The sequence below is a fragment of the Somniosus microcephalus genome, chromosome 5, assembly GCF_052327205.1.
Source record: "Somniosus microcephalus isolate GS21.2 chromosome 5, FLI_Smic_1.0, whole genome shotgun sequence".
NCBI classification, from domain to species: Eukaryota; Metazoa; Chordata; class Chondrichthyes; order Squaliformes; family Somniosidae; genus Somniosus; species Somniosus microcephalus.
The window spans coordinates 79,148,941-79,176,632 of record NC_140991.1 but is presented as its reverse complement, the minus strand read 5'-3'; the positions used below and the strand labels follow the sequence as shown (position 1 = coordinate 79,176,632).

The 27,692-nt window shown below is 44.1% G+C and overlaps 1 protein-coding gene across 6 annotated transcripts in view; it reads right to left on the bottom strand.

Moving 5' to 3' along the window:
- trdmt1 (tRNA aspartic acid methyltransferase 1) overlaps positions 1-27,692 on the bottom strand; it is a 105,038-nt gene that overhangs the window by 55,921 nt on the left and 21,425 nt on the right. For 4 of the 6 annotated variants that reach the window (XM_085987868.1, XM_085987871.1, XM_085987867.1 and 1 more), the window contains exon 2: positions 24,422-24,531. In XM_085987868.1, the coding sequence (XP_085843994.1) occupies positions 24,422-24,531 (110 nt within the window). Of the gene's footprint in view, positions 1-6,698; positions 7,815-24,421; positions 24,532-27,692 lie in introns of those variants that run through there. The other 2 variants (XM_085987869.1, XM_085987870.1) reach the window with 2 other exon arrangements.

The following is a 27,692-nucleotide window of genomic DNA, read 5'->3' as shown; positions in this document are numbered from 1 at the left end:
CCCAGAATTTAAAGTTGGAGCTCCGACTCCACTTGCCGGGACTGTCTGGAGTGGGGTTCAAAACCCTACTCCTTCTGGCCCAGCGGCAGGGATGCTTACTGCTACGCAAAAGGCCCACTCCGCACAAAAGGTGACACCCATACGTTTCCTGCGCCTTTTCCCTCCCCGTGACTGGAGCCCTATGCTGCCATTTCACGTTGCTAATCGGATTGGGCCTTTGTCATAGTGGTAGGATCCCCGCCGCTGGGCCAGATCAGGGTAGGGTTTCGAACCCCGCTCCAGACAGTCTCGGCAAGTGGAGTCGGAGCTCCGGCTCTAAATTCTGGGTTGACATCCAGTGGGATATTTGCGTCCGTGGGTGTGGGTGGCCCCCCTCCTTGTATAGCTTGTGGGAGCCCGTAAAACCCTCCCGCCATAGGACTAACCGCCCTAATGGCTGGTTCAAAGATGGTTACGGTCACGGAATGAGCGTTAATCATGGCCATAAATCCTTCCACCACTTCATACAGTTCCCCAAAGGGAACAGTGTGAAGACACGTATGACGACGACATTGCTAAATAAATAAATGGAATTAAAAAAATTCTTTTAGGGCTTTTAAAAGTCATTAAATTGCTTTAATTCTCTTTAAAACTACTTCAGATTACTCAAAATAATGTAAACATTTTAAAAAGTTTATAAAAGTTACCAAAATCTTCAAAAAACTTCCAAAAACCTATTTAAACTGCTGCTTTGCATGTAAAAATGCTTAGCAGCTTGACAGAAACATTGGGGGCGTGTCCAGTGAAACTGAGACCTCAAGGGGCGTGTCTCACTTACACTGCACGCTCCTGGCTTCGCGCTGGCTGCACTCCTGGGCGGCGTGACGTCATACGCTGCCCGGGATTCTTCTTTTTCAAACACCAAGTCCAGGCGTCCCTGGAGCTGATCGGCAGTAGCGCGGGGTAAGTGCATATACGGGGCTTGCACGCGCGGCAAGCCCCGTTCACCAATTTCTGGCCCAATATCGAGTTCAACAATTTCAGATCATAACCTCGGCCCCCATTACATTTTTACTTTTTTTTCCTCTCTCCCACATGGCAGCTGTCTCTCATCCTGCCAGTACACTTCACACCTAATCTGAGCCGTCTTTTGTCTCCTACTAGTCCTATTACCATCTCGTCTGGTTTTGAATACCTCTTAATGTCTCTTTACTTCTTTTGTTCTATCGCAGCCCTGCCTTCGATCTATTTAATTTCCTTTCCAGTTTTGAAAAAGGGTTCACCCTAAATGTCGATTCTAATTTCTCTCCACGGATGTTGCCTGGCCTGCTGAGTTTTTCCAGCATTTTCTGTTGTCTATATAGACTTCAGAAGGCATTAGATAAGATTCTGCACAAAAGATTATTAGCAAAAATAAAACCCACGGAACTGGAGGTAACCTTGTGACATGGGTTGTTAACTGGTTGGGAGTTAGGAGATAGAAAGTAGCGATAAAGGGAATGTACTCTGATTGGAACATAGGAAGACTAGGCCATTCAACCCCTTGAACTGGCTCCACCACTCAATTGCATCATTGCTGATCTGTACCTCAACTCCATTTATCCCAACTTTGCTCCATATCCCTGGATACTCATACCTAACAAAAATCAACCTCAGTTTTGAAAGCTCCAATTGTCCTAGCCTCCACAAACTTTGGGAAATTAATTTCAGATTTCTATTACCCTGTGTGTGGAAAAAGTGCTTCCTGATTTGACTCCTAGCGAAATGTGACAAGTGGTATTCCCCAGGGATCTGTATTGGGGCCTCAGCTTTTCACTGTACAGTATATCAATGACTTAGATGAAGGAAGAGAGAGTTGTATATCCAAGTTTTCAGATGACACTAAATTAGGAGGCACAGTGAAGTATGTAGTTGGAAGGAGGAAATTTCAAACAGATTAAGTGAGTGAGCAAAACTGTGGCAGATGAGTTCAAAGTGGGGAAGTGTGAGGCCACTACAACTACATTACAACAGTGACTACACTTCAAAAAGTACTTTGTTATAAAGCACTTTTGAATATCCTGAGGTCGTGAAAGTCGCTATATAAATGCAAGTCTTTTTAGATTTAAGAAGATCAGATCAAAATATTTTATTAATTGAGAGACTAGGAACTGTGGAGGAGCAAAAGGATTTAGATGTCCAGATACACATATCGCTAAAAGCTTGTGCACAAGTACAATAAGTAAACAAAAAGGCTAATGTAATGTTGGCCTTTACCTCAAGAGGGCTAGAATACAAAGGGGAAGAAGTAATACTTCAGTTGTACAGAGTCTTGGTCACACCTCTAGAGTCCTGCATTCAATTTTGGGCACCGCATGATGATTAAGAGGTAGTGGCCAAGGATCTTTGGGGGACTGCAGAGGTAATAGTGCGGGGGGTAGGAAGAGAACCCAAGCTGGAGATGTTCTAGCTATGATTTAATGGATAAGAGTGGAATCAGTGAGGGCAGTCTCACTCAGCTGCACAACTAAGGAGGCACTGGTTGAGGACGGTGTGGTCGACCATTTCAAAGGCTGCAGAAAGATCAAGAAAGATAAGAAAGAATATCACTGTTGTAAAGGGGGGTCACTTGTGACTTTGATCAGGGTTAACATAAAGATAGGAGCAGGAGTAGGCCATTCGGCCCCTCGAGCCTGCTCCGCCATTTAATGAGATCATGGCTGGTCATCCAAATTCAGTACCCTGTCCCTGCTTTCGCCCCATATCCCTTGATCCCTTTAGCCTTAAGAAATATATCTAACTCCTTCTAGAGTATATTTAATGAATTGAACTCAACTGCCTTCTGTGGTAGAGAATTCCACAGGTTCACCACTCTCTCGGTGAAGAGATTCCTCCTCATCTCTGTCCTAAATGGCTTAACCCTTATCCTTAGACTGTGACCCCTGGTTCTGGACTCCCCCGCCATCGGGAACATCCTTCCTGCATCTAGTCTGTCTAGTCCTGTCAGAATTTTATAAGTTTCAAGGAGATCCCCTCTCATTCTTCTAAACTCCAGCAAATATAAGCCCAATCGACCCAATCTCTCCTCAAACGTCATTCCTGCCATCCCAGGTATCAGTCTGGTGAATCTTCGCTGCACTCCCTCCATGGCAAGAACATCCTTCCTCAGATAAGGCGACCAAAACTGCACACAATACTCAAGGTGTGGTCTCACCAAGGCCCCGTACAACTGCAGCAAGACATCCTTGCTCCTGTACTCGAATCCTCTCGCTATGAAGACCAACATACCATTTGCCTTAACCGCCTGCTGCACCTGCATGCTTACCTTCAGCGACTGGTGCACAAGGACACCCAGGTCTCGTTGCACTTCCCCTTCTCCCAATCTATTGCCGTTCAGATAATAATCTGCCTTCCTGCTTTTGCCACCAGTGGATAACCTCGCATTTATCCACATTATACTGCATCTGCCCAATCACCCAACCTGTCCAAATCATACTGGAGTTTCTCTGCATCCTCCTCACAGCACAGACGCCCACCCAGCTTTGTCTCATCTGCAAACTTGGAGATATTACATCTAGTTCCCTTGTCTAGATCATTAACATATATTGTGAATAGCTGGGGTCCTAGCACCGATCCCTGCGGTACCCCACTAGTCACTGCCTGCCACTCGGAAAAATACCCATTTATTCCAACTCTTTGCTTCCTGTCTGCCAACCAGTTCTCTATCCAAGTCAGTACCTTACCCCAAATCCCATGTGCTTTAACTTTGCACGCTAATCTCTTATGCGGGACCTTATCGAAAGCCTTCTGAAAGTCCAAATACACCACATCCACTGGTTCTCCCAGTTACATCCTCAAAAAATTCCAGTAGATTAGTCAAGCACAATTTACCTTTTGTAAATCCATGTTGACTTTGTCTGATCCGGTCACTGTTTTCCAAGTGCTCCACTATTACATCTTTTATAATGGACTCTAGCATTTTCCCCACTACCGATGTCAGGCTTACCAGTCTATAATTCCCTGTTTTCTCTTACCACCTTTTTTAAATAGTGGGGTTTCATTAGTTACCCTCCAATCCATGGGAACTGTGCCAGAGTCTATAGAATTTTGGAAGATGACCAGCAATGCATCTACTGTTTCTAGGGCCACTTCCTTAAGTACCCTAGGATGTAGATTATCAGGCCCTGGGGATTTATCGGCCTTCAATCCCGTCAAATTCCCTAACACCATTTCCCTACAAATACGGATTTCATTCAGTTCCTCCCTCTCATTAGGCCCTATGTTCCCCGACATCTCTGGGAGATTATTTGTGTCCTCCTTTGTGAAGACAGAACCAAAGTATGTGTTTAATTGTTCAGCCATTTCTTTGTTCCCCATTATAAATTCCTCTGATTCTGACTGCAAGGAACCTACACTTGACTTCACCAATCTTTTTCTCTTCACGTATCTATAGAAGCTTTTACAGTCAGTTTTTATGTTCCCTGAAAGCATACTCTCATATTCTATTTTCCCCCTCTTAATTAATCCCTTTGTCCTCCTTTGCTGAATCCTAAACTGCTCCCAATCCTCAGGTTTGCTGCTTTTTCTGGCCAATTTATATGTCCTCTCCTTGGATCTTATGCTATCCCTAATTTCCCTCGTTAGCCACAGTTGCGCCACCTTGTTTTATTTTTTATGCCAGATAGGGATGAACAAATTCTGTAGTTCATCCATACGATCTTTAAATGTTTGCCATTGCCTATCCACCGTCAACCCTTTAAGTAACGTTCCCCAATCCATCCTAGCCAACTCACGCCTCATACCATTGTAGTTTCCTTTATTTAAATTCAGGACCCTAGTCTGTGTCAACTATTTCACTCACCATCTTAATGAAAAATTCTATCATATTATGATTGCTCTTCCCCAAGTGCCCTCACACAACAAGATTGCTAATCAATCCTTTCTCAGCACTGTTGTCTCACAGCGCCAGGGACCCGGGTTCGAATCCGGCCTCGGGTGACTGTGCAAACACCACACAGACATTCTCCCCGTGTTTGCGTGGGTTTCCTCCGGGTGCTCCGGTTTCCTCCCACAGTCCAAAGATGTGCAGGTTAGGTTGATTGGCTATGATAAATTGACCCTTAGTGTTCGGGGGATTAAATACGTGGGGTTACGGGGATAGGGTGGGATATGTGTTGGTGCAGGGGTTACGGGGATCGGGTGGGATATGTGTCGGTGCAGGCTCGATGGGCCGAAATGGCCTCTATCTGCACTGTGGGGTTTCTGTGATTCTGTGATTACATAATACCCAGTCTAAGATGGCCTGATCTCTAGTTGGTTCCTCGACATATTGGTCCAGGAAACCATCCCGTATACACTCTAGAAATTCCTCTTCCACAGTATTGTTACTAATTTGGTTAGCCCAATCTATATGTAGATTAAAGTCACCCATGATAACTGCTGTGCCCTTATTGCACGTGTCTCTAATTTCCCGTTTAATGCCATCCCCAACCTCAGCATTACTGTTTGGGGGTCTGTATACAACTCCCACTAATGTTTTCTGCCCCATGGTATTTCTCAGCTCTACGCATACAGAATCCACATCATCAGAGCTAATATCCTTCCTTACTATCGTGTTACTCTCCTCTTTAATCAGCAATGTTGTCTCAGTGTTATGGCAAGCGCAAAAACCTAATTGGAGAGATTCAAATAGAATTGTGGGAAAGATGGGCACACATTTGTTAAGCGACAGCACGTTCAAGGACTTGAGAGGAAATGGAGGTTGGAGATATTGCAATAATATATGTGCATAAATCCAGGGTAACAGATCTTTGCCATTCTTGTGATTGGTTATGCCCACTTTACATACACCAAAAGGGCTGAACCGAGCGGAAAATCTACTCTCTGCTGTAGAATTAAACCTAAATGGTCAATCTGACTAAAATTTATGTTAATGAGAAAGAATGCAAATATTACAGCAACAACAACTTGCATTTATATAGCGAAGAGATTTGTGTAACAATTCCAAAAACGTAACACTTCGATGACATACACCAGGTGATAATACACAATGCAGTTATAGCACAAGGCATGGGTATAACTTACTGAAAAATATGAGTAACTGCAGCTGCTCATGGTTCTTGTCCAAAAAAAGACTAGAATTTCCATAAAAGTCTTAAAGCTAGTCAAAAGGGGACTCAATTATGACAACATGCTCAAAAATGTAAAACTATTCTCTGTAAATATGTTCAAGCTGGGATGTCAACCTTTGCAAAATTAATTTAAAATCTGCTTTTATTTTTATGACACAAGCCACAGCTACAGGGTTCAAGGGGGAAGACTGAAGAGTCACTAAACACCAAAACCAACAGACAGATGTCACTGATCAGCATTATATATTACAGTAAACTCCCTTTCACTGTGTTACACATACATGGTTTCATAAGAAGCATCACAAGAAATGAAATGGAGAAGTGAAATGTGGCAACCAGAAATTGGCACTGGAATGCATTTTACCACTTATTGGACCAATCACATCATCGTCACTTGCCCGTCGCTAAATGTCCTAGACTGGGTAAAGCAGGCCAATGCTCATTTTGTTCCTTAAAGATGCTATCACAAAATGTAAAAGCATTTTTTCCACCTGTGTATCATGTAACTAATTAACCCTCACATTTCTTTACTCTCCATCATATCTACATATTGATTAGTTTCTAATTAGCAGTTGAATCATAAAAATAGTCAAGAAAGCAGTCATTTACTTGAAAGACTGTTTGGAATAAAATCTCCCAATTCTTCAAGCTGGCGCTTGTCTACAGAGTGCGAGGGTTGTTGGGCTGCAACAATTACAAAGAGGCAAAGTCACAAAGGGATTTGAACACGAGGATGATAATTTAAAAAATGGAGGCGTTGGCAGGATGGGATGCAATGTAGATCAGCGAGCACAGGTGCGATCAGTGAGCAGGACCTGATAAGGGTTCGGAGACGGTCAGCAGAATTTTGCATGAACTGAGGTTTATGGATGATGGGAGGTCAGCCAGGGAAGCATTGGGATAGTTGAGTCTGGAGCTAACAAAGACATGGATGAGGGTTTCGGCAGAAGATGGACTGAGGTAAGGGCTGGGGCAGTAAATGTTATGGAGATGGATGTAGGTAGCCTTCGTGATGGAGGGGATATCAAATAGGGTGCTGAGATTGCAAACAGCTGGCTTCAACCAGAGTTTCTGGGAAGGGGGAGGGTGTAATTCATGTCTAGGATACAAAGTTTGTGGTGGGGGCTAAAAACAATGGCTTCGGTCTTCCCAATGTTTAACTGGAGGAAATGGTTGCTCATCCAGGATTGGATTTCCTCCAACTTCCTCCATAACCAGGAAGACAGGGGGGAATTGGAAAAGTTAATACAGGAGGCAAAGAAAGGTTACGAGAAAAGATTGGAGGCAACATTAAATTGAACCCTAAAACATTTTATAAAAATATAAAGTGTAAGAGGTTAGCTAGGGAAAAAGTTGGGCCTATTAAGGACCCAAAGGGAAATATTCATGTTAAGGCAGAGGACATGGCTAAAGTATTAAATGAGTATTTTGGTACTATCTCCACAATGGAAGTAGATGATGTGAAGGTTATACTAAAACAGAGGGAATTTATAGACAGAAAAGTAATAGAGAGAGAAGACGAACTAAAAAGATTAGCATTACTGAAAGTTGGTAAGTCACTTGGTAACTAGGTATTCTGCGGCGAGTTTCTCACCTCCTGACTCCCCAAAGCCTTTCCACCATCTACAAGGCACAAGTAAGGAGTGTGATGGAATACTCGCCACTTGCCTGGATGAGTGCTGCTCCAACAACACTTGAGAAGCTCAACACCATCCAGGACAAAGCAGCCCGCTTGATCGGTACCCCATCCACCACCTTAAACATTCACTCCCTCCACCACCGGCGTACCATGGCTGCAGTGTGTACCATCTACAAGATGCACTGCAGCAACTCGCCAAGGCTTCTTCGGCAGCACCTCCCAAACCCGCGACCTCTTCCACCTAGAAGGACAAGGGCAGCAAGCGCATGGGAACACCACCACCTCCAAGTTCCCCTCCAAGTCACACACCATCCTGACTTGGAAATATATCGCCGATCCTTCATCGTCGCTGGGTCAAAATCCTGGAACTCCCTACCTAACAGCACTGTGGGAGTACCATCACCACATGGACTGCAGCGGTTCAAGATGGCAGCTCACCACCATCTTCTCAAGGGCAATTAGGGATGGGCAATAAATGCTGGCCTTGCCAGCGTCGCCCAGATCCCATAAACGAATTTAAAAAAAAACAAAGGCATGGATGAGGGTTTTAGCAGCAGATGAGCTGAAGCAGGGGCGGAGACAGGCAATGTTACCAAGGTGGAAATAGGCGGTCTTAAGTTATGCCACGGATATGTGGTCGGAAGCTTATTTCAGGGTCAAATATGACACCAAGGTTGCGAGCATAGAGTCATAGAGTAATACAGCACGGATAGAGGCCCTTCGGCCCATCGTGTCCGCGCCGGCCATCAAGCCCTGCCTAATCTAATCCCATATTCCAGCATTTGGCCCGTAGCCTTGTATGCTATGGCATTTCAAGTGCACATCCAAATGCTTCTTAAATGTTGTGAGGGTTTCTGCCTCCACAACCCTTTCAGGCAGTGAGTTCCAGACTCCAACCACCCTCTGGGTGAAAAAGTTCTCTCTCAAATCCCCTCTAAACCTCCCGCCCTTTACCTTGAATCTATGCCCCCTAGTTATTGACCCCTCTACTAAGGGAAAAAGCTCCTCAGCATCCATCCTATCTATGCCCCTCATAATTTTGTACACCTCAATCATGTCCCCCCTCAGCCTCCTCTGCTCCAAGGAAAACAAACCCAATCTGCCCAGTCTCTCTTCATAGCCGAAGCGCTCCAGCCCTGGTAACATCCTGGTGAACCTCCTCTGCACCCTCTCTAACGCGATCACATCCTTCCTGTAGTGTGGCGACCAGAACTGCACACAGTATTCCAGCTGTGGCCTAATCAGTGTTTTATACAGCTCCATCATAACCTCCTTGCTCTTATATTCAATGCCTCGGCTAATGAAGGCAAGTATCCCATATGCCTTTTTTACCACCTTATCCACCTGTTCCACCGCCTTCAGGGATCTGTGTACTTGCACACCCAGATCCCTCTGACCCTCCGTCTTGCCTAGGGTCTTTCCATTCATTGTGTATTCCTTTGCCTTGTTAGTCCCCCCAAAGTGCATCACCTCGCACTTTTCCGGGTTAAATTCCATTTGCCACTGTTCCGCCCATCTGACCAACCCATCTATATCGTCCTGCAGACTGAGGCTACCCTCCTCGCTATTTACCACCCTACCAATTTTTGTATCATCCGCGAACTTACTGATCATACCCTTTACATTCATATCCAAGTCATTAATGTAGACCACAAACAGCAAGGGACCCAGCACCGATCCCTGTGGTACCCCACTGGCCACAGGCTTCCAGTCACAAAAACAACCTTCGACCATCACCCTCTGCCTTCTGCCACTAAGCCAGTTTTGTATCCAATGTGCCAAGGCACCCTGGATTCCATGGGCTCTTACCTTCTTGACCAGTCTCCTGTGCGGGACTTTATCGAAGGCCTTACTGAAATCCATGTATACCACATCCACTGCGTTACCCTCATCCACACACCTAGTCACCCCCTCAAAAAATTCAATCAAATTAGTCAGACATGATCTTCCCTTGACAAAGCCATGTTGACTATCCCTGATTAATCCTTGCCTCTCCAAGTGGAGACAAATTTTGTCCCTCAGGATTTTTTCCAATAATTTTCCTACCACTGATGTTAGGCTCACTGGCCTGTAGTTCCCCGGTTTTTCCCTACTACCCTTCTTGAATAATGGTACTACATTAGCGGTTCTCCAGTCCTCTGGCACATCCCCCGTGGCCAGAGAGGTCCTGAATATATGCGAGCAGTATGGTTCAGCCTCAGACAGATGCTAGGGAGAGGGATGGGGTCAGTGGCTAGGACCGGAGTTTATGGCAGGGCTTCGGTCTTCCCAATATTTAATTAGGAAAAATTTCTGCTCATCTGGTACTGGATGTCGGACAAGCAGTGTCTCAATTTAGAGACCTTGGAGGGGTCGAGAGAAGCAGTGGTGAGGTAGAGCTGGGTGTCGTCAGCGTACATGTGGAAACAGACGCCATATTTTTGGATGATGTCACCATGGGGCAGCATATAGATGAGAAATAGGAGGGGGCCAAGGATAGATCCTTGGGGGACACCAGAGGTAACGATGAGGGAGTGGGAAGAGAATCCATTGCAGGTTATTCTCTGGCTATGATTAGATAGCCAAGAATGGAACCAGGCGAGTGCAGTCCCACCCTGCTGGACGACGGTGGAGAGGCATTGGAGGAGGATGGTGTGGTCAACCGTGTCAAAGGCTGCAGACAAATCATGAAGGACGAGGAGGGATAGTTTACTATTGTCACAGTCACAAAGGATGTAATTTGTGACTTTGATGAGAGCTGTTTCGGTACTGTGGCAGGGGCCGAAACCAGATTGGAGGGATTCAAACATGGAGTTCCGGGAAAGATGGGCACGGATTTGGGAGGCGACAACACGTTCAAGAACTTTGGAGAGGAAAGGGAGGTTGGAGATGGGTTGGTAGTTTGCAAGGACAGAGGGGTCAAGGGTTGTTTTTTTTGAGGAGAGGGGTGTTGACGCCAGATCTGAAGGAGAGGGGACAGTACCGGAGGAGAGAGAACCATTAACAATGTCAGCTAACATGGGAGCCAGAAAAGGAAATTGGGTGGTCAGCAGTTTAGTGGGAATAGGGTCGAGGGAGCAGGAAGTGGGTCACATGGACAAGATGAGCGCTGAGAGGTCAGGAGGGGAGATCGGAGAGAAACTGGAGAAAATGAGAGTTCAGGGCTAGGGCAGAGGAGAAGCTTAGAGGAAGTTTGGCCTGGTGAGCTAGGGGAAGAAAGTGAAGTGGCAGAGGCAGCTGAATGGATGGTCTCTTCTTAGAGACAAAGAAGTCCATGTGCTCCTCGCACTTGTTGTTGGAGGTGAGTGTGGAGAAGACAGTGGAGAGGGGTTTAAAAAGACGGTTAGCAGTAGAAGATAGTAGCCAGGGGTTATCTTTGCATTCCAGAATTATCCTGGAATAGTGAGCCGTTTTGGCAGACAAGAGTAGGACCCGATAATGCTTTATGTGGTCCAGCCAGATCTGACGGTGAATAACTGAACCAGTTGTCCGCCATATCCATTCAAGTCTGCGTCCCTTGGACTTGAGGGAGCAAAGATGTGGGCCTTACCAGGGGGAGAGAGAATAATGGTTTTAATAGGGGCTAGGGCATCAAAGGTGGTGGTGAGGGTGTAGTTGAGCAGATCGGTAGCTGCAGAAAGGTCATGGTGAATGGAGGGCCAAAGGCTGGACAGTTGGGATTTCATAAGTGCAGTTGTAAGAGAGTTGGGAGAGAGTTTTTTTCCAGGGGTGGACACAGAAGGAAGTAGGGGCGGGTGGGGGAAGGGGCATGTGGGTGGAGAGCGATACAAGAAAGTGGTCAGAGATGGCCTTATCTTCGATTGACACAGTGGGAGTAGCGAGGCCACGAGAGATGGCAAGGGGTGGCCGTGAATATGGGTTGGGGAGTTCACAAAGAGCAAGAGATTAAGGGAGGATAGGAGGGTAGTGAACTCAGAGGAGAGAGAGCATGATGAATTGAGATGGAGGTTGAAATCACTGAGGATGAGAAGTCTGAGGCCGAGGGAGGAAAGCAGTAAGGATATCTCGGTGATAAAATTATCATACTTGGGTGGGCGGTAGAGTGCAAGAATTTTAAATAAGAGCTGAGAGAGGTGGAAAAAGGTGAGATGCTCAAAGGAGGAGAAAATGCCAGAGGAGTAGGGGGGGACAGACCCAAGGTGTGATCTGGTGAGGAGAGCCACACCACCACCACCGCGGTCTGGGCGGGGCAAGTGGTGGAAGGTATAGCCAAGCAGGAAGCATGCAGTGGAGATTTACTAGAATGGTACCAGAAGTGAGGGGCAACAATTACGTAGTAGACTAGAGAAGCTGGGATTGTTCTCATTAGAGCAGAGAAGGCCAAGAGGATATTTAATAGAGATGTTCAAAATCATGAAGGGCTTTTATAGAGTGAATGCAAAGCTATTTCCAGTGGCAGAAGGGTCAGTAACCAGAGGACACAGATTCAAGGTAATTGGCAAAAGAGTCAGGGGTGAGATGAGGGAAAAAAATATGCAGCAAGTTATTACGATCTGAATTACACTGCCTGAAAGGGTGGTGGAAGCAGATTCAATAATAGCTTTCGAAAGAGAATTGGATAAATACTTGAAGGGGGAGAAAATTGTAAGGCTATGGAGAAAGAGCAGGGGAGAGTGGGACTAATTGAATAGCTCTTTGAGAAAGCCGGCACAGGCATGATGGGGCAAAGTGCCTCATTGTCAATGTTCCCGTTAAGCTGCGCAGGCGTGCGGTCACGCAACAAGCTTGGAGGTGCTGCGCAGTAAACAAAAGTCTGCGCAGGCACTTGCAACGTCGTCAGGCCCACAGGGAGCAGACTTCTACGCGCAAGAGAATGCAATGGAATAAAACACATCAAGCGACACTGTGGAATAACAAACGGGTTCGACTGGAATGTTGAATTTCGATTGGAATGGATAAAACACCGAGGAATCAGCAACTTAAATTGGGATTCCCATCATTACATTGATCTGAAAGAGAGAAAATAGAAATTAAGGTAAAGAAAGGAAAAAAAAGAAAAGAATAGACCTCCTTTCTTATTCTCCATTTTTTTTTTTTAACACTCGCTCATCAATAAATAAAAACTGTAAATAACTGGGAGAATTTAGCCAAAAAGGGAGAGAAAATGCTGCCAAAACCCAGGATCGAACAAGGCCCCATCAAACCACTTGTTTAACTGTCTCCTTACTGGGGGATTTCCATCGGTGAGCAATATTATCCTCAAAATTTCATTTTTTGTTAAATGAACCCAGATCTGCACTCGGAGTTAATATCAGTGTTCTCACGGCTGAATAATAAAATTGCGAGTTATCTAATTTTTTTCTGACAGATTTCCTGCTGAAAGCTTACAATTTATCTGATGTAAAGTTCCAAAGGAACTGACATCCGTGATATCTTTTTAAATATTGCAGTTTTTTTATTCTTAAGTCACATTCCTGTGTAAAAGTAACACATTCCACAGCGGAACTATTCTCTGCTGCCCAATGATCTCCAGCACTCGCTCCTCCAGCTGGCTGAGGTCTTGGATGGCAGCTTGCCACCCACCTGTATGCCGCTGCTCTCTCCAATTATGCGCGTGTGTAAATGTGGGGCAATGTGTTTGGGTGATGTGCCTGCTATGATTGAATAGCTGTCAATGTGTGCAAGGTGCGAGATGTGGGTGAATGTTGCAGCAGTGGCAAAATTGTGAGGGTGAAGTGAAGCTAGGATTGTGAGGTCTGAGTAGTGCTAGGTAGAGATTGTTGGTAGGTGAGTAATGGGGATGTGGTGCATTGAGCAATGGGTGAGGCTTATGGTGCAGATGGTGGGATATGGCATTTACCAAAGCCTTTACTCACCTTGACCTGCCATGTGAGGTCATTAAACTTCTTTCGACACTGGATGGCCAACCTTGGGACCACGGTGCTGGCCGTGACATAGGCGGCTATCTCCTGCCAGAGCCTTCGAGAGGTGTGTGGCGAGGGCTTCCTGCCACACACCTCTCCACAGCCACGACCAGTGCCTCAAGAGCCGAACCAAAGAATCTGCGGGCTCTCTCCGTGTGCTGAGGCTCCGCCATACGTTTGCATTGCCGTCTTCTTCCAGCTGAAGTTGTGAGTGGCTCGACAATGAGGTGCTGCAGCATCAATGCACCTCCCCTTTAAGTACTGAATAAAGCCTGTGCCACACATGACAATATTAAGGGAATCAAGGGATATGGGGATAGTGCGGGAAAGTGGAGAGGAGGTAGAATATCTTATTGAATGGCAGAGCAGGCTCGAAGGGCCAAAAGGCCTACTCCTGCTCCTATTTCTTATGTTATGACTGGGAATTAGACTTGACCGCTACTGGCCCACCTGTTGAGCGTTAAGCCAAGGAGCAGTGGTTTTAGTGCTGAAATCAAGACTACAATCATGCTAATGAGGACTGAGCACGAATTTTGCATGCTACCTCGACCATTTTGACCTGGCACAACTCAACATCGTCGGGCCTCAACACTGCCCATTTCGTGACCATATCCAATATCTCGGCCAATGGATTTTACTATTCCCCCAATTACTGACATTAACAGCTACATCCTCCCCCGATACACTATTTTACACAGAACCAAAGCTTTATCCGTTATATCTGAGCACTACCAAAATAAATGTCAAATTTCTCTTTTATATTACCTACAGAGAGATTAGTTTTCGGGTAAATTCTGTATCGGAAAAATCAAAGGGGGCGAGTTTAAAGTGGAATGTACATCGGGCAGGCGATGAGGGGGACTGGTCCTAATGCCTGCTCGATGTAGCTCGCAATAGGTCCAAACAATTTTAATTTACATGGAAACGGCGAGCATGCCGTTCTAGGAGTGGGGCAAAGTGGGAAATCTGGCAGCCGATTTGCGGAGCCATGCTGGCAGAATGCTATTGGGGGGGGGGGGAGGAGGGGAGGGACAGGCAGGTAAGTTAAAGTCTAGGAGGATTTTTAGGGAGGCTCAGAAGTGCAATAATGCTTATCCTGCTGCCAAAAAATCCTCTCCAAACCATTACTTTAACTTTTTCCTCTTTATGCAACACTGGTTTGGCCACTTTCTGCTTGCAGGCAGTGGGCATGATCTGCACTTCGGGGATGCTACACATTGGAGTACTAAAATAACATTGGGGCCCTAGTTACGTCATAGGTCCCTGATTTGCATGGCTCATTGAGCATCCTGCCCGTTTCCAGCAGGAGCTCAGGCCATCTGTTTTAAGGATTGCTCTAAAACTTGAGGCAGGCCTTGAGTGAGGAGATGGCGGTAATTTTGTGTGTAATTCAGTCATTTCTAATAACTGAATAATTGTATTTATTTGTAATTATTATGCTTTTTTGAATCATTAATAAAAATGTTGACCCCATTTATAAGCCAATTGCGCATTTAGTTGGTTAATTCTGAACCGCTGACATCAATAAAATGGCATGGAAAGTAAGTTATGTATTACAGCAGGGTGTCCAAACTCGGTCTTTGCGGATGTATAGATACACACCATGGAGCCTCAGGGGCCACATATACAGTTCCCATAATTTGCTTATATTAATCAAGCTTGGTTTATGCACCAGGGCCAAGACCACAGACTAAAAAGCTTAGAACAATAGTTTACAGCAAAGGAGGCAATTTGACATATCACGGCTATACCAGCTCTTGTCTACAGCAACCCAAAACTAACCCTACTGCCCTACTCTCTCCATAACCCTGGATCTTTCTTTGCTTCAAATATTTATCCACTTTTCCCACAATGATTTATGACTCACATAAAGCCTGTGCCAAAGCATTCCATGCCCCAAATCCTCTGTGCAAACAAATTTCTGCTCACCCTCATAGTAACAATTATAAATTGATGCTCTCTTGTCATTGATTTCCCAGAGGAAATAGTCTTTCCGTATTCACTCCTTCAAAGTCCTCTACTAAATAACCTCTTAGCTCCAATATAAATAGTTCCAGTATATAGTCCTCATCCCTTGAACACTGGTTTCCAAACAAACTGTAGTTTTGAAGTCCTGATGACTCACGCTCCTGTGTTTCTATTTGCTGATGTGGTTTGTATGCCGATAATGCCGCTGGATTGCACGGTTTGAATCTGGCAGCTTTGTGGTTAGTGTACTTTCTCACTGGTGAGTCTGTTGTCTGCAGAACTCCTCCCCACTTGCAAGTACACTACATGCAATATGCCAGATAGCTATCAGCTAACAAGAAGCCGCTTGAGCAAGGAAAAGCCTAAGCCCTAAAAAAGTAATTTCAGAAGATTGGGGTAAACTGCAATATCATAGTTGGAGAAGCAGTTGCCTCCTTCATGTTAACTCTTTTCATTATTATGGAGCAAAATTCGCCAAAAGTGGTTTATTCACCCATGAACAGGGAACATTAGACAATTCTGACACAGGCTAAGTTTACCCTAGCGCTGGTGCTGTTGAAATAGTATTCTTGCTAAGTACAAAAGGGTCACAGGCCTCCAAGTCAGCACCTGTGACATAAAATATATATCGGACTTCTCTCTGGGACATATACTTTTTAGATCACATCTCTGAATGTTCTAAAAGTAAAAAGAGGCATAGCCTTCTTTAACACCCTCCATGCAGTTATGTGTACAGCCTCTCAACTCTCCCCAGGATATGCCTGGCTCCTATCTTCAAAATCCTTTTGGTAGGGAACTGAGGAAACAAACACAAGTCCAGAGTAATAGCATTAAACTTTACTATTTTTTTCCTCAGACCTAATTTAAGTTTCTAGTTTTGTGCCAAATTGGCCCTCTTGTTTCTGATTTAAGTTAAAGGTTCCCAAATCTTAGCAGGGACAGTCTGCAACTGTGGACTTCAGCGTGAACTATTACTACTTCCATTACACAAGCATTCTAATTTTTAAGCAAGATTTCTAAGTCAATTGAAGAGGCTGGAAAGTGTAAGGGGGAAGCACTTTCCATTCAGAAGTATTCCATCTTCATCATTCTCGAAAAAATAATTATAAAAAAGGAGGATATCTAGGTAGAATGTGTCTCAGTATATAGTACACACCTATCATTTTAGGCCATGAACTTTGGGAAAATGTAGTATCATGACTAATTGCCCTTGCCAGAACTTTTAGCTGTTGAAAACTGTTACTATTTGGTCAGAGAGCAGTGAAGGCAGTTAAGATTCCGAAAAAAATTAGTTATATCTAACTAAAAGCACATGATCTACTAGCTAATGCACTACCATTGTACAGAATGTTCCTGCTGATTTTGAAGATAAACTAACTCAATTTCAAGGTTCTTACCGAAGTAATGTAAAAAACACAATTTTCAACTAACCTGCATTAGAAAAGCAGGCCAAACTCCACTCACATGCCATATGAAAGTGCCATTGTACAAATGGCATAAATTGATTTCCATCAGTATTGCAGGGCATCAAAAGTTACAATTCACTAATGCTCGCAGGTATGGACTATAAGAACATAAGAAATAGGAGCAGGAGTAGGCCATATGGCCCCTCGAGCCTGCTCCGCCATTCAATAAGATCATGGCTGATCTTCGACCTCAACTCCACTTTCCCGCTGATCCCCATATCCCTTGATTCCCTTAGTGCCCAAAAATCTATCGATCTCAGTCTTGAATATACTCATCGACTGAGGATCCACAGCCCTCTGGGGTAGAGAATTGCAAAGATTCACAACCCTCTCAGTGAAGAAAATTCTTCTCATCTCAGTTCTAAATGACCGACCCCTTATCCTGAGACTATGACCCCTAGTTCTAGACTCAACAGCCAGGGGAAACAGCCTCTCAGCAACTACCCTGTCAAGTTCTCTAAGAATTTTATATGTTTCAATGAGATCACCTCTTATTCTTCCAAACTCCAGAGAATATAGGCCCATTCTACTCAATTTCCCCTCACAGGACAGCCCTCTCATCCCAGGAATCAATCTAGTGAACCTTCATTGCACCTTCAGAGCAATAGTGGTAGGGGATTCGATAGTTAGAGGAGCAGATAGCCGTTTCTGCGGCCGCAAACGTGACTCCAGGATGGTATGTTGCCTCCCTGGTGCCAGGGTCAAGGACGTCACTGAGCGGCTGCAGGACACTCTGAGGGGGGAGGGTGAACAGCCAGAGGTCGTTATCCATATCGGTACCAATGACATAGGCAGAAAGAGGGATGAGGTCCTGCAGGCAGAGTTTAGAGAGCTAGGAGAGAGATTAAAAAGCAGGACCTCAAAAGGTAGTAATCTCCGGATTTTACTCCTGGTGCCACGTGCTAGTGAGTACAGAAATAGGAGGATAGAACAGATGAATACATGGCTGGAAAGATGGTGCAGGAGGGAGGGCTTTAGATTCCCGAGGCATTGGGACTGTTTCTGGGGAAGATGGCACCTGTACAAGCCGGACGGGTTACACCTCAACAGAGCCAGGACCAATATTCCCACGGGGAGGTTTGCTAGTGCTGTTGGGGAGGGTTTAAACTAGCTTGGCAGGGGGATGGGCACCAGCATATAGGAGTAGAAAAGAGGAAGAAGGTGCATAAAAGATTGAGTGTGTTGGATAGTACTAGAGAAGAAAGTCGTACTAGAGGCAGAAGTAGTACCACATTAGATAGGAGCAGAGTAAGAAAGATAAGCAGTAGTGAGAAAGGATCTTGGCTCAAAGATCAGGAAGTAGAATCAGTATGGGTGGAGATAAGAAATAACAAGGGAAAGAAAGCAGTGGTGGGAGTAGTATATAGGCCCCCTAATAGTAGCTATACCATTGGACAGAGAATTAATCAAGAAATAACAGGAGCTTGTAACAAAGGTAATACAATAATCGTGGGGATTTTAATCTGCATATAGAGTGGGCAAATCAAATTGGCAAAGCTAGTCTGGAGGACGAGTTCATGGAATGTATTCAAGACAGTTTCCTAGAACAATACGTCATGGAACCAACCAGGGAACAGGCTATTTTAGATCTTGTTTTGTGTAATGAGACAGTGTTAAATAGTAAACTTACAGTAAAGGATCCTCTAGGAAAGAGTGATCATAATATGTTGAATTTCACATTGAGTTTAAAAGTGACATTGTAACGTCTGACACTAGAGTCTTAAACTTAAACAAAGCCAATTTCGTAGGTATGAGGGGCAAGTTAGCTAAGGTAGATTGGGAAATTAGATTAAAAGGTATGACAATAGATAAGCAGTGGCAATCACTTAAAGAAATATTCCAAAATTCTCAATGAATATATATTCCATTGAGAAATAAAAACTCCACGGGAAAAGTGATCCATCCATAGGTAACTAAAGAAGTTAAGGGTAGTATTAGATTAAAAGAAGAGGCTTATAATGTTGCAAAGAATAGCAGTAAGCCTGAGGATTGGGAGAGCTTTAGAAACCAGCAAAGGATGACCAAAAAAATTGATAAAAAAGGAGAAAATAGAATGAGAGTAAACCAGTAAGAAATGTAAAAACAGATTGTAAGAGCTTCTACAAATATGTCTTCTTCTTAGGCAGTCCCTCGGAACCGAAGATGACTTGCTTCCACATTAAAAATTAGTTCTCAGGTGACTGATGAGTCCAATGCGGGACCTACAGTCTCTGTCATAGGTGGGGCAGACGGTGGTTGAAGGGGCGGGTGGGTGGGGTGGTTGGGTTGACGTGTGCGCCTTGTGCTTGGCTTCCACTTGCTCCCAGCGAAGAGACTCGAGGTATTCGGCGCCTTCCCGGATGCTTCTCCTCCACTTTGTACAGTCTTGGGCCAGGGATTCCCAGGTGTCGGTAGGGATGTTGCACTTTTTCAAGGAGGCTTTGAGGGTGTCCTTGAAGCGTTTTCTCTGCCCACCTGGGGCTCTCTTGTCGTGTCGGAGCTCCGAATAGAGCGCTTGTTTTGGGAGTCTCGTGTCGGGCATGCGGACAATGTGACCCGTCCATGGGAGCTGATCGAGCGTGGTCAAAGCTTCGATGCTGGGGATGTTGGCCTGAGCGAGAACACTGACGCTGGTGCGCCTATCCTGTCAATGGATTTGCAGGATCTCTCGGAGGCATCGTTGGTGGTACCTCTCCAGTGCTTGGAGGTGCCTACTGTACATGGTCCATGTCCCTGAGGCATACAGGAGGGCAGGTATTACTACTGCTCTGTAGACCATGAGCTTGGTGCCGGGTTTGAGGTTCTGGTTTTCAAACACTCTTCCTCAGGCGACCGAAGGCTGCACTGGCACACTGAAGGCGGTGTTGGACTTCGTCATCGATGCCTGCCCTTGTTGACAGTAGACTCCCAACGTCTGGAAAGTGGTCCACATTGTCCAAGGCCTTGTCATGGATTTTGATAATCGGGGGGCAGTACTGTGTGGTGGGGGCAGGTTGGTAGAGGACCTTTGTCTTACGGATGTTTAGTGTAAGGCCCATGCTCTCGTTCACTTCGGTGAAGGTGTTAACGATGGTTTGGAGTTCGACCTCCGAGTGTACGCAGACGCAAGCGTCGTCTGCATACTGTAATTCGACGACAGAGGAAGGGACGACCTTGGATCTGGACTGGAGGCGAGGTAGGTTGAACAGTTTCTCGTTTGTTCTGTAAATTAGCTCCACTCCAGCGGGGAGCTTACCGAGGGTGAGATGTAAAAAGGAAGAGCGTAACAAAAGCAAGCATTGATCCCTTAGAGGCGGAGACAGGAGAAATTATATCGGGGAACAAGGAATTGGCAGAGGCTTTAAACAAATATTTTGCATCTATCTTCACAGTAGAGGACACAAAAAGTATACCAAAATTAGTGAGGAACGAAGGGGCTAATGAGAGTGAGAAACTTAAAGTAATTAATATCAGTAGAGAAAAAGTACTTGAGAAACTAATGGAACTAAAAGCCGACAAATCCCCTGGACCTGATGGCCTACATCCTAGGGTTCTAAAAGAGGTACACTTAGTTCACGTTGCGATCCGTGGTTATGCTCTGTGCCTTAGCTCCCTCCTTACTTGACCCTACTCTTCGAACTCCTTCCTTAGACTCCTCTGCCTTGCTCATTCTGTCTCCGCTTTTAAAATCTTCCTCAAAACTTATCTTTTCAATCATGCCTCTCTTAACTCTGGGCTGGATCATTTGGCTGTTCGAGCTAGTGCTCTGCTTAACATTAAACATTCTCTACTGCTCCACTAATGCCAGGCATCAGCTGAGCCTTAACCTCAGGCTGCAGCCAACATGGCCTGAGCCTTGAGCCCACAAGTAATGCCACGGGAGATATATCAGAACACTGCACTGAACACACTGGGAATAAGCACATTGGTCACTAGCATTAGCAGTGAGAAACAAGAGCCCAATTTATGTAAATCTATTAGGGTGTCATGGGAGATTCACTTGTAGAAATTTAAATTGGAAGGGGGCATACTGTAGAATGCAAACATGTTTCCATCTCAATGCAGGTAGGACAATTTAAACCAGCTTGCTGAGGTTTTCTAGTTAAGACATTTTAGAATATCATTTGAAACCTTTGGGGAAAAAAGCAATGTTTAAAAAAAAACTAGTGTTTTTCACTTTTAACAGATTACCTGTAAATCAGTCAGCCAAGCTTAAAACCTGCCTACAACAGCTCCAATAACTCAGTTGGTAAAGGTAACGTGTAACTCATAACATTCCAAGTTCGATTTCCATTCTGTGCCGAGTTCATCGATTTCAGCCAGTTTTAAAACTAGAAATCTTACAATTAGCTTCAGTGTCCTGGCATGGACTGAACAAAGGAAAGAAAAAGTAAGCCAGGGTTCCAGCTCGTTTGCTTTACAGTTGCCTATACTAGACATGGACATTGGGCAAAGAAAGAATTGGGCGCAACTGCAATGGTCCCATGGTCAAATACTGCCGAAGCTTGCAGATGGATAATATATGAGCAGCACTGATCAAACCTTACCACAATGTAGATCAGTGCCTTCAGGACAGAAACTGAATGAATAATAAATGTAAAACACCCAGAGACAAAAGGTATCCTTTGATGATCACAATAAACCTCCTGGCTGTAAGGAAAAGTACAACTAGCTCTATGACACAAGTTGAATTGGTTAATGCAAGCCATATCACAATGGTGTGATCTTCAACTTCAGTGAAGTGCTTAAAAAAGATATAAAGTGCAAAATTCCTCTTTTTTGTTAGATGTATCAAAATCCTAAACAAGTTCTTCTTGAATTAATTCACAACATCACTACACATAGTTAAACGAGCTCTATGTAATATATTGTATTTTACCAATTTATCAAAGTATTAACCAGAAACAGGCCATTCGGCCCAACAGGTTCATGCCGGTGTTTATGTTCCACACGAGCCCCCTCCCATCCTTCTTCATCTAACCCCATTATTGGTTGAAAGATTGATGGGAGGAACTGCTGGCTAGGACTTTCTACTTACGAAAGTAGTTGTAAGTTCTATAGTTAATGCTATCAAACAAATGAGTGGAAAATGTCCACAAGACATTCTCTACACCTTTGGTGGTAAATAATATTCAACTTCATGAGTGAACACAATTTCTAACAGTCACGTATAGCATTTTGAATATATTATACATTCCAATGATTTTTTTTTTTTAACAGTATGTAGACAGTTTAATTAGCTCTGCAGAAAGTGGACATTTCTTGAGGGCGATAAATATTAGTACTTTACAGTATTCTGCTTCACCTGGCTGAATCAACTAAGAAATAACTGTAGGTGAAACCATCACTAAGGTGATGGAGTTAGGGCTTCCACATGATTATAGTGAGAGAATGGAAGAAATGTCAGGCCCAGTTTTGGCCCAAAGATTGTGCCAGTGGCAGGTATGAAACTTAGGGGGGAGATATTCGGTGGGCTGCGCCACCAGTTAGCGCCTAAAGAGGGCACTCAGTGGCTTTAGCGCCACTGGCCACGCCTCCCGCGATATTTAGCTGGGGCGCTAATGGCGGCGTTAGCCTGTTGCGCTGCACCGCCACCGATGACGTCATTGGTGTGCGCAGCGCCTCGCTACCACCCCGATCGCGATATTTGGCAGCGACCGCCTCTGTAGCGCCGCTCGCTAATCGCACCCGTTTCACGGGGCCTACCTGTGGTGGCAGTGGCGCAAATTAAGGTGGAGGTGCGGGGCGGCCGTTTTTTTCGGCGGCCGCCTGCCAGCACCTCCATCCCTGGCCTCCTGTTCTCCCCCCGCGGCATTGCCAGACGTTTTCCGAGAGCCCGGCACTTCTCCTCAGTGCCGGGCTCTTTTGCCGGCACTCACGATCACTCATCGCGCTGGTGCAGGCCCCTCCCCCTTAAGAATGGGAGGAAGGCCTGCAGTACCGCAGCGCGCCGTGCCGCAGCATGTGGCGCTGTGGCACGTTGCGCTGTGATAGTCAGTTTCAGCGCCCTAAGAGGGACGCGGAGCGCCTCGAGCCTCGCCCCGTGTCCCTCTTGGGGCGCTCAAGCTGAATTTCCGGCGATCACTGCTGCTCCGATCGCAGCGCAAAATCTGGCACCTAGGCGAGCTTGGCGCCCCGTTTGCGACTCAACCCAATTTCTCCCCCTTAGTGTCAAATTGACTTAGTTGATAGCACTCTCACCAAGTCAGAAGCTTATGGCTTCACACCCCACTGCAGACTTGAACACATAAGCTAGGCTGACAGTGCAGCACACACTGACGTGTCACTGGGAGAATGTTACTAGTGGGATCCCACAGGGGTCATTTTTGGGACCACTTTTTAACATTTTCAGAAATGATCTGGAACAAGGATCACAAACATAGTGGCTAAATTTGCAGATGATACAAAGCTAATGAAGATAGACCACAAAGCTAAACAGAATAAGCTACAGGAGGCGTTGAATATACTTGGGAATTGGGAAGACAGGTGGCAGATGAAATTCAATGTAGAGAAATGCAAAGTCTTTACATCAGGACAAAACCCAAAGGGGGTGGGGGGGGGGGCGATAAATTCAAAACTAACTTGCAGAACCATTATTTCAGTGAGGTAATTTTATGAAACAGCTGCCACAGGAAGCCAGTGAAAGCAGCTGGTGTTCAAATGCAAATTAGATAATTTCTTTCAGAAAATACTATTTTGGGATATTGTATATGAGGAATTTGGGACATGACATATGGTAAATTTACTTGGGAGGAAGAGCACCACTAGCAGATTTTTGTCGCCTCATGTCTGGGCCTGTTGTAGGCTAATTGATAGAGATTGATTGCCATGATTAATCAACAACTCCATTATTGCTGCATCATGCAAGTATCAGGATGATAGAAGCAAACTAGATGGACCTTGGTCTTTTTTCGTCTAGCAATTCCTATGTTCCTAGAGGTGCCATCTTTCGGACAAGATGCTAAACTGAGGCCCTGTCTACAAAAGCAGTGCTCATCCCTCATCCACCGCTACCAAAAATAGATTATCTGGTCATTCATTGTTTGTGGAACCTTGCCTACAAATGTGGCAGCCAATCGCTTACTTCAAAACTCTACTTCAAAATGTAATTCATTCATTGTAAAGCACTTTGCCATGGATTGAGGAAACTATAGGTGCTATATAAATAAAAAAGTGTTTTTGCTACATTACTGATGCTCTTGGATTGGCTGGACTGTTTTTGCCTAGAAGCAGGTCTCATAGAAGATCAAAAATACTAAGTGCTGTTTTATTACTAATATCATTACATATCAAACAACAACTGACGTAGAAAAATGGAAAAAATATGTTTCACAATGTGGAAATAACAAACATTTATAAAATGGCTGTTATCTCTCACAAATAAAGCATGTAAAGACTAATGTCTAAAGATACACAAAATATATGGTTGCAACTTACTTCAATTGTTTTGGGGCAGAGGTAGGTGTTAGGAAAGTTGTGCTTGTAAACTTCATTAGCAACAGTATTGATGTCAACTGCAGCAACAACTTCTGCAGCAATGCAGCTTTCTGTAACAAAGAAAATTAATGAATTGTAGTCAAGTATTGCCAAGCCTTTTTAAAACAAAACAGAGCAAACAATTGCTTAGTTAGCAGTTAAAAATCCACTGTTAGTAGGATTATTGGATTGCACAGCATATTTTCATTCCTTGCTTCCTTACATCATTAAATGGTATCCCACATAGTGCACAGGAGGTGGTAGCTAAATACCATTCAGGCTGCTGTCTATCTGTACATCTATTCGGCTTCCTTCTTCTAACGGTTCTTAATTTCAGCTTTTCTTTCACAGGGCCCCTGGATTACCCCTGCACAGTAAGCACTTAAAGGCAGGTTCCTGGTTATGATCAGGAAGGCAACTTTAGGAATTTTATAACATGGGAGAGGTTACGTGCAGTGGGGGCAAGTAGGGCTAGCAATGGCAAGGTGCTAGCTGGGATGGAGGAAAAGTGCATCTCAGGGCTTAGGACAGAATACCAGTGGCATACAGATGCCATCAGACTGAATTATAACCCATTACTAATGCAATCATTTCAATGAATCAAAAATGACTAGATTTTGCATCCATTTGACTATGAATAGAAGGAATATCTAGTCCAATGTGAAACGTAGTGCTGAAATTACATTGAAGACATGATGTTATCGTAATTGGTACTGTCAACATGAGCTCCATGAGGGCACTGCAGCGGAATTACTTCTCAGCCAGAAAGAAAAACTACAAAGGAATTAAGAATCTACTACATTAATTCTGTGCTGGTTTTCAGTGTCAGTACAAGCAAGGGCCTCTGCAGTGGGACAGTTAAATGTAGGACAAGTGCTTCTGTTCTATCTAGCCCCTGCAACACCAAGAGTCAAAAAAGGTAGAATTCTATTTAAGATCAATTTAAACGTCAAGATCCTCATTTTCTTTTCTTTTTTGTGTTTAATTCTCTGATCTTGCCTGACCATTTGGATTCCATGCATGTATCCTCAGATAAAAGTGTTGTTTTTATCTATAAGATACACTTGATGAAAAAATCAAAGAGTGGTTATTCAGTGAAAGAATGTGTTTATAATTGCACCAAACACTACACGTTGAAGAGCCTTGATAATAACTACAGCCATGTCATTTACAACACAGATACACTGCACACAATGCAACATAGTGCAAAATAAAATTATTTTATATTTCAGTCCGAGTTCACAAAAATTGTACTTCACGATACTATGGTGGTTTTGTGCTACTTCAAACATCAATTTTAGCAGTCAAGATTCACAAATATTATAAATGTAAAATAGCTCAACTGTATTTTGTGTTCATGGAAACTTATATTACATTACTTTTCAAACTGTCACTGAGGCCATAAAAATGGTCTATGAACTTGGCCTGTCATTTAGCTTACATAGACTGATAGAATTTTACAGCACAGAAACAGGTAATTTGGCCCAACAGGTCTATGCTGGAGTTTATGCTCCACCTCAGCCTCCTCCCACTTTATCAGCATAACTTTCTATTCCTTTCTCCCTCATATATTTATCTAGCTTCCCCTGAAAAGCATCTATGCTAGTCACCTCAATCACTCTCATGGTAGCAAGTTCCACATTCTCACCACTTTCCTGGTAAAGAAGTTGCTCTTGAATCCCTTATTGGATTTATGAGTGACTATCTTATACTTACAGCCCCTAGTTATGGACTCCTCACAAGTGGAAACAACTTCCCTATGTCTACCCTGTTGAAACCCTTCATAATTTTAAAGAGCTCTATCAGGTCACCTCTTAGTCTTCTCTTTTCTAGAGCAAAGAGCCCCAGCCTGTTCAGTCTTTCCTGATAGTTATACCTTCTCAGTTCTGGTATCATCCTTGTAAATCTTTTTTGCACTTTCTCCAGTGTTTCTACATTCTTTTTGTAATACTGTATGTAGACCAGAAGTGTGGTCTAACCAAGGTTCTATACAAGTTTAACATAACTTCTGCTTTTGACTTCAGTTCCTCTCAAAATGAACCCCAGTGCCCTGTTTGCACTTTTTATGGCTTTGTTATCTTGCGAATCTGTACCTCAGATCTCTTTGCACCTCTACCCCATTCAGACTCGTAATTTTTCAAAGGAGTAGGTGTTCTCCTTATTCCTCCTACCATAATGGTGCCTTGCTGGTCTCTAACTTGTTTTCTTAAGATTTAGTATTGTTCAAAATAAAAACTGACTTTTAATCATTTTCTCAGAACACATCTGGGTTTTTTCCTCCTGCTTTTCTTAATGTTTTTTGATGCTAAAAAAAACCACTGAAAAATAGTCACAAAAACCCAGGTTTTTAAATTGGCAACAAAAATTGATTTTAAATGTATTTGATATAGTAGAGGTTGGGAACTCAGCAAAGTGGGGGATTGAAGGTACTGCCACAACAGGCAGCACAGCATGCTGGAGCCACTGTGCACCTTCAACTGCTATCCCTTCTTTAAAGAAAATGAAAGGAAAGACACTTATCTCATACAGTGCCGCACTTCTCTTATGGGCAATTCCAATTGCATCTTCACCCTTTTTTATTCGCCTACACCAAGTTATCAACTGCATTCAAAGAGAACAAGTAATGCTTTCTCATCCATACACTACAGACAAGCACCACATAGAACCAATTAGCACAACACAGAACCACCACTTGATGTAATGTGATCATTCTTAATGTAATTTTGACTTTTGTCATGGCTTTCAACAGTATCGTAGGATGCACAAGCTCGAACCATTAAACAGAGTTTCTCCATGGAAGGAGGGGAGATAGTGTTGAAAGGGCACAAAATACTAACTACTCAAACACCATTTTCAAAATTAATTACTAGACTTGATGCAGTAGTTTACGGTATGCTGCCAGAGTATAGTACCAATGTAGTTACAAAAAATAGTTAGTACAGTCCCTTAGGAAGTACTAGAAGGAAATGAGACTTTTGCACAATGCCCAAGGAATACGCCTAGATTCATGTTTGACAAGCTGCCTGTACTAAGGTTGTATAATTTCTACTACAAATGAAAGCACATTTGCTACATGATAAAGAGGAAACCAGTTTTAGTTTAGACATTGACCACATGTTTTCTGCATTTCTTGCATCTTCTCATTTGAAAAAATAACTGGCCAGTTATGGAGAAAGACACATCCTGATACTTAGGCACCTCCAGTCATCCGTTCAGCCTTGGCTCAGTGGTG